Source organism: Bombus fervidus, chromosome 4, assembly GCF_041682495.2.
Source record: "Bombus fervidus isolate BK054 chromosome 4, iyBomFerv1, whole genome shotgun sequence".
NCBI lineage: Eukaryota > Metazoa > Arthropoda > Insecta > Hymenoptera > Apidae > Bombus > Bombus fervidus.
The window spans coordinates 4,370,800-4,389,535 of record NC_091520.1 but is presented as its reverse complement, the minus strand read 5'-3'; the positions used below and the strand labels follow the sequence as shown (position 1 = coordinate 4,389,535).

At 37.3% G+C, this 18,736-nt stretch overlaps 2 protein-coding genes across 11 annotated transcripts; one reads left to right on the top strand and one right to left on the bottom strand.

Annotated features, from left to right (window-relative positions):
• Positions 1–3,688: 3,688 nt before the first annotated feature.
• On the bottom strand, positions 3,689–6,785 carry LOC139986154 (PRKCA-binding protein-like). 6 transcript variants are annotated; one of them, XM_072001246.1, is made up of 7 exons: positions 6,589–6,785; positions 6,360–6,406; positions 6,103–6,246; positions 5,918–5,974; positions 5,040–5,358; positions 4,774–4,969; positions 3,689–4,612 (listed from the first exon to the last, which is right to left on the bottom strand). In XM_072001246.1, exons 2-7 carry the CDS (start codon positions 6,395–6,397, stop codon positions 3,924–3,926), a joined length of 1,443 nt encoding a protein of 480 aa, XP_071857347.1. In that variant the 5' UTR covers positions 6,398–6,406; positions 6,589–6,785; the 3' UTR covers positions 3,689–3,923. The 6 variants fall into 6 exon arrangements, with proteins under 6 accessions (XP_071857347.1, XP_071857349.1, XP_071857348.1 ...); XM_072001248.1 differs by having other exon boundaries at positions 5,918–6,026; positions 6,103–6,406; XM_072001247.1 differs by lacking the exon at positions 5,918–5,974.
• Positions 6,786–15,556: 8,771 nt separating this feature from the next.
• LOC139986117 (PRKCA-binding protein-like) lies at positions 15,557–18,654 on the top strand. 5 transcript variants are annotated; one of them, XM_072001175.1, is made up of 7 exons: positions 15,557–15,754; positions 15,937–15,983; positions 16,097–16,240; positions 16,369–16,425; positions 16,985–17,303; positions 17,374–17,569; positions 17,733–18,654. In XM_072001175.1, exons 2-7 carry the CDS (start codon positions 15,946–15,948, stop codon positions 18,428–18,430), a joined length of 1,452 nt encoding a protein of 483 aa, XP_071857276.1. In that variant the 5' UTR covers positions 15,557–15,754; positions 15,937–15,945; the 3' UTR covers positions 18,431–18,654. The 5 variants fall into 5 exon arrangements, with proteins under 5 accessions (XP_071857276.1, XP_071857278.1, XP_071857277.1 ...); XM_072001177.1 differs by having other exon boundaries at positions 15,937–16,240; positions 16,317–16,425; XM_072001176.1 differs by lacking the exon at positions 16,369–16,425 and having other exon boundaries at positions 17,733–18,653.
• The last annotated feature ends 82 nt before the right edge of the window (positions 18,655–18,736 follow it).

The following is an 18,736-nucleotide window of genomic DNA, read 5'->3' as shown; positions in this document are numbered from 1 at the left end:
ACTGCTGCTGCACCAGCAACGGCAGAGTAGTGTCGGACACTTATCGACTAAAACTCCACGATGGCCTTCGCACGCATCTGACGGGAGTGCACCGTGGACCTCTTGCGAATTATCTGCTCCGGTGCACCCCCTTACGCGTCCGCTCATTCGTTCAAGCCAGTCAAAGGTTCTCCTACCTATCGACTTCTGGCGTTAGGTGGGGCCATTGCCCCTAGCGCCATCCACCCTTCTGGTCGCGATCGGTGGGACAGCGGTGAGGCAGCTCTCGATCGCCTGACCGCCATCCTTCTCCACCGCGTCACCCTGCTAGGGTGAGAGTTCTTCTTTCTATCCCTCTCTGCCCGTTCCTTCGCGAGCATCACTTGCTTGCAGAAGCAACGGGCAGCCTCGTACTCTCGCGGCCCGTTCAGCATCGCTTTCACGATCGCCGAAGGGGCCAAACTCTCGCCGATGGCGAGACGCATTGTGTAGCGAGGCAGCTCCCACGCCGGACAAAATTCCAGTGTGTGCTGCGCCGTGTCCCTGCCCTCCCCACAGTGGTGTCAGACGTCCGTCTCCTCCCAGCCGATCTTCTTCAAGTACTCCTCGAACACGCCGTGTCCAGTGAGCAACTGGTTCATCCTGTAGGTATGTTAAATACCTTTTCTTTTTTTTTATTTTTCGTGGGGAAATCCTCATGGACGCCTGGCCGCCCTCTGGGGGGCGGCGGGTAGTGTCGGACTCTCACCGACTAAAACCCCACGGTGGTCTTCCTGACGCTTGTCAGGGGTGTTCCGGTTCCTTTCTTTAGATTTGTTACCGCAACACTCCTTCGTCGTCGTCTCCCTTTGTTGTTGTGGGAAGCCTCCTGGTTGAGGTTGGCAGCAAGGGAGGGGAACCACTCCCCCCCTAGTGCCGCATTCCCTGGGCTGTCGTGCAAGTCTGAGGGGGAGCCCAGACCCTCCTCAGTCTGACGGCTCCTTCGTCGCGCTCTTCTATGACGGCGGTAGTGGTGGTGCCGCAGTCGCGCGGCGTCGTATCGGTTCTCTTCGGCGAACCACTCTGACAGGGTCGCCTCTCTTCTCCCTGTTCTTCTCTGCCCGCTCCTTCACTAGCATTACTTGCTCGCAGTAGTTGCGGACGGCGGCTAACTCCTGTTGACCCCTCGTCGTGGCCTCTATGATTGCTTCAGGGGCTAGCCTATCGCCGATGGTGATATGTTAAATACCTAGGACTCCACTGAGGCACACAACTTACGTGGAAGCAACATACTAAATCAATTATAGACAAAATATGGATAAAAAGAAGACAAATGTACTGGCTAACTAGTCGAAACTCTAAACTCAGCATAGAAAATAAACTGAAAATCTACAAAACGATAATAAAACAAATTTGGACGTACGAAATACCACTATTGGGGACAGTAGCAATGAATTACTTAAATAAATTAGGGTCGCTACAATTGAAGATACTGAGAACAATAGTCAATGCCCCATGGTATGTCAGAAACAAGAATATACGCAAAAACTTAAAAATACCATCGGTCAAAGAAAAAATCGGTAGGTACGCAGAAAAATACAAGAAAAGAACAGCAACACATCCAAACCAATTGGCTGCTGAAGCGAACAAAACTCTCATAGAAAGAATACTAAAAAGAAAACATCCCTCTGACTTGACTAAAGAAATAAAATAGTTAAACTCGAAGATGGTATCCCGCTGGGGGTAGCCATCCATATGTTAATTAGCAATAAAGCTAGACAAATTTACGGAATGTCCAGCTGGACAAATTGTAAAGTACAAATTAAATAATAATAAAAAAATATATTTCGAGGGATATGGTAAACGGCATATAATGAAAGGACAGGTAAAGGCGGCATTTTATCTTATCATTGATCACCGTATAAGGGATCATATAATAAAAGGTACGGAAGAAGAAATATTTATAGTATTGGGGACTAGGAGGGAGCTAGATACAACAAAACTCCCCGCCGGACAAGCGGACCGAGACTAGCTTCGTGGGAAAGCTAGACGAGAGGTGTGGGAGCGGTGGCGCTCCAACCTACTCACGGAAGATCAGGTTTGTGGCCACCGTTAGATCGATCCTCCCAAATTGGGAGGCTTGAAGGGACCACGGAGAGCTTCCGCTATCCTTCCGGATGACGCAGGTGCTTGCTGGATATGGAGTATTCGGGGAATACCTGTAGAAAATCGGAAGAGAGGCGACGAACAGCAAAATATTCAATATCCAAAGCTGTCACCACTGCGGAGAGTGCGAGAACACGGCCCAGCACACGCTAGAGTTTTGTCCGGCGTGGGAGGCCCCCGTCGTATTCTATGACTAGCGATTGGCGAGAGATTAGACCCCTCGGCAGTTATGAAAGTGATGCTAAGGGGGCAAAAAGAGTTCCTCGCAGTTCGCTCCTATTGCGAAGAGTAATGCAAGAGGGGATGAGAACATCCCACCCTTGTAGAATTCCGCTCCGAAGAGCGACCCTGCACTGCCCTAGGTGGTCATAGAGGCCGACACGCCGAGGAGGATCTGGGATCTCCTCAGACTTGCACGACGGCCCAGGGGATAGCGATGAGAGGGGTCGTCCCTTCCAATGCCTGAACTAACCTAGGAACGACTCTCTCAGATGGGAGAAGACGCAGGAGTGCTCCGGCAGTAATTCGAAAAGAGGTCCCGGGGCACCCCTGTTGATCGTCAGGCGGACCACCGTGGGGTTTTAGTCGGTAAAGTCCGACACTACCCCACCACTTCCCAGAAGAGTAGGGAGGTGTCCATGAAGATTTCCCCACGTATAAAAAAGAAAAATAAAAAAGAAAAAATACAACAAAACTAGATACATTTATTGCTCTGCTATATGCCCGCGACGCATATCAGATAAATTTAGATGTCTTATATTTGTGGAATAAAATTTTGGGACCTGCATTTTTTTTCAAAAACAATGAACAGGAATGATTTTGCTGAAATTGTTAGGTTTATACGATTTGATAAGAAGAGCGAAAGAAGCGAACGTTTACGAACCAATAAATTTGCAATGGTATCTACAGTATGGGACCGATTTATAGAGAATTCAAAAAATTGTTATAAACCTCAACATTGCTTTTGTATAAAGAACTGCGGGGAAAAAAACCATGCAATAAAATTATCAACAAGTTAAGATTCACTACTACAAAAAAATTTGTCAAATAAAAAATTGTAAAGGTTACAAAACTATGAAACTCTGTTCAAGATGCGGAAAGTATGAATGCGGCAAATGTACATTTGATAATAAGATAATTTGTAAAAAATGCAGAATATAAATAAAGAAACTAAAAACAAAAATCTTATTATTTAAAATCAGTTAATATTGCAATATATATATGTAATAATAATAGATATACATTATATATTGTAATTTTTATACAATTGCATAAGTATTGTTATAGACAAAAAATTTTTTTCATATTAAACTATTTCAATAAATGTTTGAATAATTTAATTTGATCATACTTAAATAATAAATATTTAATATTTTTAAAATATTTATAATTTTTACAAAAATAATATTCATTTAACATAGAATATACATTTATTATAAGAATTTAGAATGTAACAAATACATTTTTATATTTTACAATGAATACTTATGTATGAAGCCAATTTTAATAAAATTTAAATATTTTTAAAATAGCAAAAGAAACAAAAAAAAAGCAAAAATATATATATATATTTCTTTTATACAGATTTGTTAGAATTATATGGTTCTTTTTAAATAATAATCTTTGGTTTCATTTTATGTATTATGAAAAAGAATGAAACTAGGACAGAATTCCATTAAGAATAGAAAAAGTATGTTACACTAGAAAAAGCTCACTGTATATACAATATCATTCATATTTAAATATTAATAAAAGATCGTAATAGTCCCTAAAATTCTTTGCAAACAAGAAGCACATTGCTACATATTGTTAGATTCTGATGTTATTATTGGAAAGTTTTGTGTATCTATAAGTAAATCTTCATTTATATTTGCTTTTTCTTCTGGTTCAAATTCATCTATATCCTCTTCATCAGTTATTATTTGAGGACCAGTAGATTTATATTGGAATGCAGAATGTGATAAATCAACTTCAACAGGAAATAACATTGCAGAGGATAATAAATCTCGTGTATTAGAATAATATTTTGCTAAACCAGCTGCAAATTTTTGCAATTGCCATACCACATCCTGAACATGTTTATTGTCTAATAATTCGAGTTTTACAAGTACATCTGATCTAAGTTTACCAAATTTTGCACGAGCTTCTTGTCGACATCTTAAGATTAGACGATATTCATAATTGCCTGTTTCCACTCGATAAAAAGGTTCTTCGTAACTTTGTTCCTCATCATCCATTTCTTTTATTTTCAAGCAATAAGAAAGATATTCAAATTTTGCATCAGCATATTTGCTTATGGTTAATCGAGTATCTGGAATGGCTTTGTGAAGATATGTGCCTAAATCATTTAATATAGGTTTCAAATTTTTTAAAATTGTTATTCCATATTTTTCCATTTGTCTATGTTGTTCACCAAATTGTCTGAAAGCTTCACTAGCTCGTGGTTGTGGCTCTCTTACTCCTATCGCAGCAAAGGCATCACCAAATACTAAAATATGCAATATAATGATACTTAAAATATTAAAACAAAATATTATTGTAATATTTGTATATATATATATAATCTCAAAATTAAATAATTTTCGACACAGTTAAATTTAAAAGTGATTTTTGGAATTTGATAATTTATTTAAAAATGTATAACAATACCTTTGTATATTTGTATTAAATCAAAAAAACTATGTAAAGTAGCATTAGCATGGGAAACTAAACCTCTATACAAATTTTCTGTGTGCTGCAATGCCATTAAACGTTGTACAAGTGCATCGTTACAAAGAATGGCACGTGATAATCCAAGTGCATCTGCTGTTGCACTTCCCATTCCTTCAATTAATCTATGTTTTACCTAAAATTAATTTGACGATTAAAATAATGTAATCATTTACAATAAATATATAAGTTTAGACAATAAATACCTTTTTCAAAGCTATATCAAGAGTACGACCTTGTTTAGGATCGGCATGTAATTTATTATAATTAATACTGACTTGAGAATCACAAGATTGTATCATTTTTGCAACTTCTACTTTTGTCTTTCCTTTAACTGATACTCCATTTACTGCTACAAGTTCATCTCCTGATTGTAAAGTACCATCTATAGCTGCAGGTGAATAGTCAAAAATTTGTACAATATACAAGCAGGGGCATAATGGTGCTCCACCTCCAATACTTATGCCAATAAGATTACTGCTATCTTTTTGTATTACAATATTGCCAGAAGTTATGGTCATACCCCTGTACAAATTAATGAAACAAAAGAATACATCAATATATTGTTTCACATAAAATACTTGTACAATACTTATTTGATACAATTTACTTCCATACTCATATTCTTAGCATGAAATAAGTTATAAACATATTTATTATAATAACAACAATAATAATAAATTAATAATACTTTTTATATAAATGCATATAAATATAAAGTATGCTGTACATTAACATAAAACTATCTATTAGATTATTGTTTATAATATTTTTTAACAGCTAATAATGTGCATAAATAGATACAAAATTATTTTAAAAGCTTAGAGGTATGACATTTCATAAAATAAAGCTTAATATATAAATAAGAAAGAATAAAACCATTTAAATACAAATCTGTATCAAATAACTGGTCAAAAAGAATCCTTACCTGAATGTTCTGATAATAATTAAATGTTTAGAAATATTAAACTAAAAAATACTGAATTATGTTATTAATTTTTATGAAACACTATAAACAAATTAAGTACCAATTAATATATTAAAATATAACTTTAGCATTAAACACATTATTATCAAAACTTACGTATTATTGGGTAGATGATGAAGAGACTGATCTTGACTGACCAGTTCTACATCTGGTCTACGTTCCATAATGATTAAAAGAAACAGAAAATATACAGTTTGTAACATCTCTTAAATGTATTACAGTAAATGTTAGTAAAAGAAATTTAAATGAAAGACAAGATAGTAGAACATAAAAATGCATACATGCGATCTTCCATTGTAGTAAATTGATGCAATTGTACGCTAGCTGATGGCACGGTGGTTAATGAAACAAAACTTTCTTTAGATTCATCGACAATATTTGTTACAGTTATATTATTTGTAGATAGTACTGTTTGATCCACTAGACTATTCCACCGTACCGTGGTATACAAACATGCATTTTACAAGAAAAAGGAAGCATATGTAAATTGAAATGTAACACATATCAATAAATAAATAATCAATTGTATGAAACCAACATCTTATCTTCTTCGAAGAAGAAATCATCATAATCCATGCTTGCAATCTGTAATGTTAATAAAGATTAAGTTAGTGTTCAACATTTTGATTTTTTAGATGTAATGTTAGTTATAATTAGATAAAATATTTTATTGATATACATTAAAATCCTTGTATTTTTAATTTAATTTGTGATAAACTGTAACAGAATAAACGCGTAACATTAAAAACAAATACTAATCCTAATACCTTTATGAACTACTTATATCAAAGAAACAAGTCAATATGACACATGTAAACTTTACTTCTCAGTTCCAAGGAATAAATATAATCGATTCTTTGTTACTGTGTGTTGCATCGTTGTCATGTACATGTATGTAGAGATGTGCATACAGATTCAAATAATTGAAAACAAATTAAATTTATTTTTCTTTTGTAAATAATTACTTTAGAAACATTTATTAAAAACATAAACATAAAAGTAAGTACGTTTTACTGCTGGTTACTTTACGCGTGATTTTATTGGTATTTTTATTGGTATAAATTTTCTAGTAATTATAAGCAAGATCATATAAACAGATCTCGACATTTGCTAGAGAAAACTGTCCGAAAATTGAGTCGTGAGAAATCAACATGGAAGACAACGAAGTTCTAGTTCTTTAGACATAGAAATGTACAGAGTGTCTCTGCTTGGTGTTTCTGTATGTGAATCACGAGACCTGATTATATGATCTTGATCCCCGTTACACAGTTCCCTTTTTGGGAATGACCATTCACGATTACGTAAATAGATCTCAACACTCATATACAAAAAAAAGCACCGAAGCGACTCAATTTTCAGATGGTTTTCCCTAGCAAACTTCGAGAATCGAGCATGTTATGTGAGGTACAGGTGATACAATACATAATACTATCTCGATCGACGTAACAATGAATTCCACTTTCAAAAATGTTTGCACTGATAAATAAATGTATGTGTTTTCCTTACTATATTTTGCATGCAAATTTTATTAATTCTCTAAAAATCTATGTATTTCAATAAGTAATTAGGAAAATATAATTTTTAGTACAAAATTTCCAACTTACATGCGTTACTTTTAACATTTTAACAAATATGTACATCGTTTTGCATATATTATTATACATTACATATATTAAAGGTTATTTTAACGAATTCTTGATATCATATGATGCCACGTCCCTTATGTTACTTCTTTTGTTCGTCTGTTCCATGAGTTGTATATGTGGCGCGACGCGAATAAGTATCCAGATAGCCAAATCTGTTTTAGCAGATTCTGTTGGAAACCTCTTACCAGCTTCGAGTTTGACTATTTTATTTCTTTAATGAGGTCAGTGGGATGTTTTCTTTTTAGTCTTCTTTCTTTGAGAGTTTTGCTCGCTTCAGCAGCCAGCTGGATTGGATGTGTTGCCATTCTTTCCTTGTATTTTTTTGCGTACCTGCCGATTTCTTCTTTGACCGTTGATATTTTTAAGTCTTTGCGTATATCCTCGTTTCTGGCACACCATGGGTTGTTGACTATTGTTCTCAGTATCTTCGTGGATACTATTAAAACAGGTAATGAAACTTGAACGAAAAAATACATACATGCTAAACTAATGAAAGCCACGGATAGAAAATAGCTTTTTAAAAAATCGCTTCGCTTTTCCGGTATGGCATAAATCGTGTACGCACTATTAGCACACAAAAAGTTCTTTACTTGTGTATGCCCTCGAATATCTCAATAATATTTTTTACTATACACCATAGGTCTGTCTAATGGTGAGGCCCAGTTACTTAACCTGGGTTCCCATCTCGACTTCCGCCTCCTCCAACCGTAGGTTATACCTGGCTGAAGGTGTTCCGTGATGGTCCTTGGTGTAGATCCACAGGGTTGTAGTCTTCTCGGGGGACACAGTCCCAACTCTAGCTCTAACGCTCTAATTGTGGCGACCACGCCCCGTGTCATCATCATAATGCGTTAGTTCCGTGTCCGGGGCCATCGGCTTCCGGAGCATCGTATCGTAGGTCAGATCCCAGAAGAGCGACCCTAAAACTGATTCCTGTGGAACCCGACAATGCACGACCGAGTGCAAGTAACCTTTTCTTTTTTTTTTTTTTTTTTTTTTTTTTCGTGAAGGAAATCCGCACGGACACCCGCCGCTTCTAGGGGGAAGAGCGGCGTGGTAGTGTCGGACTCCAACCGACTAAAACCTCCACGATGGCTCGGCCCCTCCGCACACAATAACCTGTCCGCAAATGGCGCGGTGTGCTGCCATGTCACATTGCGTCCCATCCCCGGGGGCCGTCCGGATTCCCAACCAGACTGCTTGGTGGCCCCCGGGTGCTGGAAAGTTTAGCACCTAAATTTTAACCGCCATCGGATGTCGCGGTGGTTCTAGCGCGCCCCGTGTAGGCGCGTCCACGGGCGCCGCAGCGCCCTCGTCGGCCGATTATCTCGGTATGGGAATCCCGCTCCCTCAACCGTTCCGCTACCTCCTTCCGCAGCATAACTAGCTCGCAGAAGGAGGCTACAGACTTCCTGCCCCTCTAACTCGTCAGCAATGCCTCAAGAATCGCCGGCGGCGAGAGGTCGTATCCTATTTGCACGGTGAGAGAGTGGCGCGGCGCCGCCCACGCCGGACAATGTTCCAGCGTGTGCTGCGCCGAGTCCACACCTGCATCGCAGTGGTGGCAACACGCGGTCGCTTTTTTCCCGATTCGGTGCAGATACTCATCGAAGCACCCGTGTCCCGTGAACGCCTGCGTCACCCTGTAGAGTGCAAGAAACCTAGGCTCCGTACAGCTTCTTTTACATTTACGCCATTATCTGTTACAAATTGCAACAGTTTTGTCCAATATTTGCTACTCCATCAAAATACATCTTAAATACAATATTGTTGAGGAAATAGTGGGTTAGTATGATCCCTGGTTCCTACATACTTGGACGACCTCTCGGCCTCGAACGTCCGAGAAGAGGCAAAGCTGGAGATCTGGGAGCGGTGGCGCTCCCAGCTGATGGAGGACGCCAGGCGGCCACACCGAGCCGTCCGCGCCGTGCTTCCCAATTGGGAGGCTTGGAGAGATCAAGGCGGGGTTCCGCTCACCTTCAGGACGACACAGATGCTCACCGGACACGGGGTCTTCGGTGAGTACCTGCTGAAGATCGGGCGGGAGGTGACGTCTATCTGTCACCACTGCGGGGAAGAGGAGGACACGGCGCAGCACGCGCTGGAGTTTTGTCCAGCGTGGGCGGAACCGCGGCGCGTCCTGCAGCTCGACATCGGCGAGAGGTTGGCTCCGGAAGTGGTCGTTGAGGCCATGCTCCGAGGGCCCCAGGAGTTTAACGCTGTCCGCACCTACTGCGAGGAGGTTATGCAGAGAAAGGAGCGGGCAGGAAGAGACCGGGAGAGAAGAGCCGATCCCAGTAGATCGTCGCATCAACATCGCAGAGGCTCCGTACGACGCAGGGGCGCGGCGCCACCGTCGCTGTCCCGGGTGCGTCAGACTAGGGGACGTGGCGCTAGGGGGAGTGGTTCCCCCTAGCTTTCCAACTCAAGCCGGGACGCCTCCCTAGACAACTACAACGGCAGGGAGATAGACGACGAAGTTGCACTCGGTAGTGATTCGCAAGAGACCCCGGGTGCACCTCTGAACGTCGGGATGACCACCGTGGGGTTTTAGTCGGTAAGAGTCCGACACTACACGGTCGTTGCTACGCAGCGCCGAGTGTCCATGAGGATTTCTCCACGATAAAAAAAAAAAAAAAAAAATGGTTCCTACATGCTAAATTGGTACTAACTTCGCTTCTAACGACGCTTTTTTGTCTTAGGTGTCGGCCACGTGTTAATTATCCCAGTGCATCCGGTGTGTTCACATGTTTTTACTTGGTGGCGAAATATAGAATATACAAATCTAATCTGAGTGAATCAATAAATACCAAACTCTAAAAACTTATTGATTAATAGATATGTCACTCGTATGGTGTTCGGTCACTCTGTGCGTAACTCGGGATCCATCCCTGGGACGAGGCGGCCACTAGCAGTGCAAACTAGGATCGCAATAATCCTAAGGAACTGTAATAAAACTAAGCATTTGTATTTTACCGTTAGGGCCCTTAATCGTTATAAAATATATTTAAGTTGAGACGTTCCTTATGGTTATTGTTCCATCAGGTAAAAAATGGGAAAACGTCGGTTTCCCCATTTTTCCTGGGATTTCCACGCGCAAGCAACCAGTGGTGGGGCGACCAACACCCAGCAAGAGTTTTCCTTTACGACAGCATCGTCATCGAACTTCGCTGGTTTACCATCGTCAGATCAGTCATCATCTCTAGACTGATTTTCCATCTTTAGAATAGTCAACATTTCTTGACCGGGTTTCCACTCTTAGATCAGTCACCTATTTAACTTATATCTATACGCACCGTGCGTAACTGTCTATATCTACAAACTTGTTGGAATAAAGTGTATATTGTAACCTGTTAATCCAGTGTTATAATTAATTCAACCACCCCTATTATCCTAAACAAAATAGGGGATCGATCATTTCATGGCGTCGATTATATAGTCGTAATGGGAATTTACGACTCCCGTTGACGCGCTTCCTCGCGATCGCGTCTTTCCGCGAATGGTCGAACCGGATATATGGCTTTGCCTTAAAACATCAGTGACTAACACATATGAGTGTAATTTATTTTTAACAAAATAATGAACTGTTATCGTTAAAAAGAATTGTATATTTAAATTTGTTCAAATGTTTGTTATAATGGAGACATATTTTGCTTTTTCCAAGTTTTTCAAAATTCTATTTTCAGTACGCTGATAACCATTTGCATACAGATTGGCAGCAGACGTTGACAGAATCTGCTTACAAATCCATACCCATGTTTTTGCACTAGGCTTGGCTGTTGTAGGTCAAGTCTGTTAACAGAATCGAGTAACAGATTGGCGCCAGAAATCAAGCAGATTCTGCAAACCTAATCTGAAAGCAAATTGGTAGCCGAAACATATCATAATCGGACGGTCATCTCTCCAGAGACTTTGTACTTAGAACAAGGCCGGTTGGAAGTATTGATTCGATGGTTCAATATGAAAGCTCTTATTGGTGCATCAGCAATAAGTAAAATGCCTTAATTTTATTGACATCACTTATAAAATAAAGTTTATTCCAACAACTTTGTAAAAGAGGATAGTTACGCTGATGCGTAGATACAAGTTAAGTAAGTGATTGATTTTAAGGGTAGAGACCCGTTACATACATGATGACTATTCTAACGATGGAGAATAAGTGAAGTTTAGTGACGATGCTGTGTCAGAGGAAAGATAGTGATGGGTGTGTCTAGCACATGGGGCCATCGGATTTGTTGATGACATTTTTGGTTAGGAAAGTGAGGGCAGTAAACATTGTTTCTGATTGGATAATAAGAAGGTTGGTGGACTAGGAAGGGTATTAGCCGCCCTCGATAGAAAGTTGCTAGCAGAAGATACCGAACGTGAGAAAAACTAACAACTTTCCCGTATCTTCCCGTAGTAAACAATAAATGTAAGCAACACTTGAAATAAAAGATACTTGTTTGGTCTAAGGGACCTTAACTATGAAAATGCAAATATTTATGGTGGGTTCTGAAGGCCATTGAGAGTACGCAGCAAGGATGTGTAGACATCTGGCTGCCATCTTGCCCGCGGCATGGAGCCTGGTTTTTGGACAGAGTCAGTCAGTACGTAACATTCTCCCCCCGTTGAGAGGGTACCAATCAAGGGTGAAGGTAAAATTAATTGGATCTCTCATCCAATTTCTTGCTGGTTATCCGTATTCCACTGGATCGGGTTGGCTCGGTAGTGTGACGAGTCGCTTGGCACCTCCATCCAAGATGCTCGTTGCCGTATAAACTGTGGCCGTTCGGATGATGCCGTCATCACCAAAGTGAACTTGATGATGCAGCCGAAGGGCCATTGCGTTGAGGATACGTTGTCTCCCTCGTAGTCTAGATCGCCGTCGTCCTCGTCGTTGCCGAAAGATTTCCAGTTGAAGTTCACGACCCAGGAAGTGTCGTAGATCATCTCGCTTTTGAAAGTGTCGTTAAACATCTCGGCCCAGGAAGTGTCGTGGAACGCCTGGATCCTGGAAGTGTCGTGAAATACCTTGGCCCAGGAAGTGTCGTTGAATACCTCATCCTAGAAAGTGTCATTGAACACCTCGTGCCAGGAAGTGTCGTTGAACGTTTTTGTTGAAATGATCGCCACTTCTAAGAAAACTCTACATCTGGTTTTCGGTTTTCTCAAGTGTTGAGGCTATCGATAGCGCATAGACAAAAGAATGCGTTGATGACAGACCATAAGCGGTACATATCCGACGTTGGCTTCAGGGTTCTTTTAGTCTCAGGGTAACATTGCTAGTGTGCGGATCTGGACCAGCTTACATTGAATTCCACACTTTGTACTTTAATATTCACAATATATATGTACTTACAATACCTTACAATTTACCCACGCGTTTCTTTGATTCCACATACATCAAATAACCTTAACAGTTTTTAATGCAATTCTCCGCGTTCAATACTATCCCAAGTCCTGGAAAATATCATTGATTACTCTCATTCCCAAACCTGGAAAACCAATACATGAAACCAGCTCTTATCGCCTAATTAGTCTTCTACCCACCTTATCCAAACTATTCGAGAAGACGCTAATGATACGACTCCTTCCACTCTTAGAGAATCTAAAAACACTGCTAGATCACCAATTCGGTTTCCGAAAGCAACATTCTACGATAAAGCAAATTCATCGTTTAACTCACAAAATCACCCAAGGCTTAGAAAAGAAAAAATATTGCACTGGGGTATTTCTAGACATTCGACTTTTATTCAAACTAAAGAAAACCCTACCACACACCTACTACTCCATCCTAAAATCCTACCTAACCAATAGACAATTCATGGTAAAACACTTAGACGCTATAACCTCAACATTTCCAATAGAAGTTGGCATACCCCAAGGCGGTGTCCTCGGACCCTGCTATTCAACATCTACACTGCAGACTTACCAACTTCGACAGATATAACCACAGCGACATTTGCTGACGATACAGCCTCATTAGCCTCGCTCTCAGACCCGACAATTGCCTCCTCTACTCTCCAGCGAGGTCTCGACTCTATGGAAGAGTGGTTCCACAAATGGCGCTTCAAAGTCAACGAAAAGAAATCTAGCCACATAACTTTCACGTTACGAAAACAAACTAGCCCACAGGTGACGATAAACAATATACCTATTCCAGATAAAGAGTCAGTCAGATATCTGAGCATGACTCTGGACAGAAGATTGACATGGAAACAACATATCTTAGATAAAGTCAAACAACCCAAATCAAAATTTAAAAAATTCTACTGGCTCATTGGCCGACGTTCCAACTTAAACACGCAAAATAAAATTACATTATACAAGGCCATATAAAAACCTGTTTGAACCTATGGAATCCAATTATGGGGAACAGCAAGTAATTCCAACATAGAAATTCTTCAACGATTCCAATCGAAAACCTTAAGATCTCTAATAGATGCACCTTGGTACGTCACCAACGAAACAATACATCACGAGAACTGATTGTAAAATAAACGCAAAAAAAAAAAAAAAAAAAACAGGGTAGTAAATGTACTTTCTTCAAAAGTCTAGGTCGCACTCAACTTACTTGTCCACAGTACAAGTATTATACAACTAACTCTTTGTTAAAACGTAGAGCATTCACTGATAGTAAAGACGCTGTGTAATTCGCTGATGAGATCGCACGAGAGAATGACTTTCCGTCACAATGATGCTGCAGAAAGCTATGATGGGGTGTGTCTCAGGGCACGAGATCATCGGATTCGTCGAGGAAAGCCTTCGTTCGGAAAGTGAGGGAAATGGACGTTGCTGTTAATTGGTTAATTTCTATATTGGTGGTTGCTAGAGAAGAAGGATGCTAACCGCCCTTGAGAGAGAGTTACTAGCGGAAAGCGTCGTACGTGAAGAAAGCAGATCTCCCGTATCTTCCCGTAGTAGGTGACAGATTTACGGACTGTTAGGATAAAGACTATTTGTCCGTTTAAAGAAACTTAGCTAAATAAATCCTAAGATTTATATCGGGTCCTTAGGCTAGCTGGAAATATATTGTGAAGATGTATCGACATCTGGCAATCATCTTATCAAAAGAATAGGTTAGAAGAAAAACGTTCATCCCGTGACCTCGCCAACGTTTAGCGACTAGTTGTGTCACTTCGAGCCCAAGCTCATTGTCACAAATCTCATAGAAAGAAGACTAAAAAGAAAACATCCCACTGACCTCATTAAAGAAATAAAATAGTCAAACTCGAAGCTGGTAAGAGGTTTCCAACAGAATCTGCTAAAACAGATTTGGCTATCTGGATACTTATTCGCGTCGCGCCACATATACAACTCATGGAACAGACGAACAAAAGAAGTAACATAAGGGACGTGGCATCATATGATATCAAGAATTCGTTAAAATAACCTTTAATATATGTAATGTATAATAATATATGCAAAACGATGTACATATTTGTTAAAATGTTAAAAGTAACGCATGTAAGTTGGAAATTTTGTACTAAAAATTATATTTTCCTAATTACTTATTGAAATACATAGATTTTTAGAGAATTAATAAAATTTGCATGCAAAATATAGTAAGGAAAACACATACATTTATTTATCAGTGCAAACATTTTTGAAAGTGGAATTCATTGTTACGTCGATCGAGATAGTATTATGTATTGTATCACCTGTACCTCACATAACATGCTCGATTCTCGAAGTTTGCTAGGGAAAACCATCTGAAAATTGAGTCGCTTCGGTGCTTTTTTTTTGTATATGAGTGTTGAGATCTATTTACGTAATCGTGAATGGTCATTCCCAAAAAGGGAACTGTGTAACGGGGATCAAGATCATATAATCAGGTCTCGTGATTCACATACAGAAACACCAAGCAGAGACACTCTGTACATTTCTATGTCTAAAGAACTAGAACTTCGTTGTCTTCCATGTTGATTTCTCACGACTCAATTTTCGGACAGTTTTCTCTAGCAAATGTCGAGATCTGTTTATATGATCTTGCTTATAATTACTAGAAAATTTATACCAATAAAAATACCAATAAAATCACGCGTAAAGTAACCAGCAGTAAAACGTACTTACTTTTATGTTTATGTTTTTAATAAATGTTTCTAAAGTAATTATTTACAAAAGAAAAATAAATTTAATTTGTTTTCAATTATTTGAATCTGTATGCACATCTCTACATACATGTACATGACAACGATGCAACACACAGTAACAAAGAATCGATTATATTTATTCCTTGGAACTGAGAAGTAAAGTTTACATGTGTCATATTGACTTGTTTCTTTGATATAAGTAGTTCATAAAGGTATTAGGATTAGTATTTGTTTTTAATGTTACGCGTTTATTCTGTTACAGTTTATCACAAATTAAATTAAAAATACAAGGATTTTAATGTATATCAATAAAATATTTTATCTAATTATAACTAACATTACATCTAAAAAATCAAAATGTTGAACACTAACTTAATCTTTATTAACATTACAGATTGCAAGCATGGATTATGATGATTTCTTCTTCGAAGAAGATAAGATGTTGGTTTCATACAATTGATTATTTATTTATTGATATGTGTTACATTTCAATTTACATATGCTTCCTTTTTCTTGTAAAATGCATGTTTGTATACCACGGTACGGTGGAATAGTCTAGTGGATCAAACAGTACTATCTACAAATAATATAACTGTAACAAATATTGTCGATGAATCTAAAGAAAGTTTTGTTTCATTAACCACCGTGCCATCAGCTAGCGTACAATTGCATCAATTTACTACAATGGAAGATCGCATGTATGCATTTTTATGTTCTACTATCTTGTCTTTCATTTAAATTTCTTTTACTAACATTTACTGTAATACATTTAAGAGATGTTACAAACTGTATATTTTCTGTTTCTTTTAATCATTATGGAACGTAGACCAGATGTAGAACTGGTCAGTCAAGATCAGTCTCTTCATCATCTACCCAATAATACGTAAGTTTTGATAATAATGTGTTTAATGCTAAAGTTATATTTTAATATATTAATTGGTACTTAATTTGTTTATAGTGTTTCATAAAAATTAATAACATAATTCAGTATTTTTTAGTTTAATATTTCTAAACATTTAATTATTATCAGAACATTCAGGTAAGGATTCTTTTTGACCAGTTATTTGATACAGATTTGTATTTAAATGGTTTTATTCTTTCTTATTTATATATTAAGCTTTATTTTATGAAATGTCATACCTCTAAGCTTTTAAAATAATTTTGTATCTATTTATGCACATTATTAGCTGTTAAAAAATATTATAAACAATAATCTAATAGATAGTTTTATGTTAATGTACAGCATACTTTATATTTATATGCATTTATATAAAAAGTATTATTAATTTATTATTATTGTTGTTATTATAATAAATATGTTTATAACTTATTTCATGCTAAGAATATGAGTATGGAAGTAAATTGTATCAAATAAGTATTGTACAAGTATTTTATGTGAAACAATATATTCATGTATTCTTTTGTTTCATTAATTTGTACAGGGGTATGACCATAACTTCTGGCAATATTGTAATACAAAAAGATAGCAGTAATCTTATTGGCATAAGTATTGGAGGTGGAGCACCATTATGCCCCTGCTTGTATATTGTACAAATTTTTGACTATTCACCTGCAGCTATAGATGGTACTTTACAATCAGGAGATGAACTTGTAGCAGTAAATGGAGTATCAGTTAAAGGAAAGACAAAAGTAGAAGTTGCAAAAATGATACAATCTTGTGATTCTCAAGTCAGTATTAATTATAATAAATTACATGCCGATCCTAAACAAGGTCGTACTCTTGATATAGCTTTGAAAAAGGTATTTATTGTCTAAACTTATATATTTATTGTAAATGATTACATTATTTTAATCGTCAAATTAATTTTAGGTAAAACATAGATTAATTGAAGGAATGGGAAGTGCAACAGCAGATGCACTTGGATTATCACGTGCCATTCTTTGTAACGATGCACTTGTACAACGTTTAATGGCATTGCAGCACACAGAAAATTTGTATAGAGGTTTAGTTTCCCATGCTAATGCTACTTTACATAGTTTTTTTGATTTAATACAAATATACAAAGGTATTGTTATACATTTTTAAATAAATTATCAAATTCCAAAAATCACTTTTAAATTTAACTGTGTCGAAAATTATTTAATTTTGAGATTATATATATATATATACAAATATTACAATAATATTTTGTTTTAATATTTTAAGTATCATTATATTGCATATTTTAGTATTTGGTGATGCCTTTGCTGCGATAGGAGTAAGAGAGCCACAACCACGAGCTAGTGAAGCTTTCAGACAATTTGGTGAACAACATAGACAAATGGAAAAATATGGAATAACAATTTTAAAAAATTTGAAACCTATATTAAATGATTTAGGCACATATCTTCACAAAGCCATTCCAGATACTCGATTAACCATAAGCAAATATGCTGATGCAAAATTTGAATATCTTTCTTATTGCTTGAAAATAAAAGAAATGGATGATGAGGAACAAAGTTACGCATCAATACAAGAACCTTTTTATCGAGTGGAAACAGGCAATTATGAATATCGTCTAATCTTAAGATGTCGACAAGAAGCTCGTGCAAAATTTGGTAAACTTAGATCAGATGTACTTGTAAAACTCGAATTATTAGACAATAAACATGTTCAGGATGTGGTATGGCAATTGCAAAAATTTGCAGCTGGTTTAGCAAAATATTATTCTAATACACGAGATTTATTATCCTCTGCAATGTTATTCCCTGTTGAAGTTGATTTATCACATTCTGCATTCCAATATAAATCTACTGGTCCCCAAATAATAACTGATGAAGAGGATGTAGATGAATTTGAACCAGAAGAAAAAGCAAATATAAATGAAGATTTACTTATAGATACACAAAACTTTCCAATAATAACATCAGAATCTAACAATATGTAGCAATGTGCTTCTTTGCAAAGAATTTTAGGGACTATTACGGTCTTTTATTAATATTTAAATATGAATGATATTGTATATACAGTGAGCTTTTTCTAGTGTAACATACTTTTACTATTCTTAATGGAATTCTGTCCTAGTTTCATTCTTTTTCATAATACATAAAATGAAACCAAAGATTATTATTTAAAAAGAACCATATAATTCTAACAAATCTGTATAAAAGTATAAGTATATATATATATATATTATATTATATATATATTTTTCTTTTTTCTTTTGCTATTTTAAAAATATTTAAATTTTATT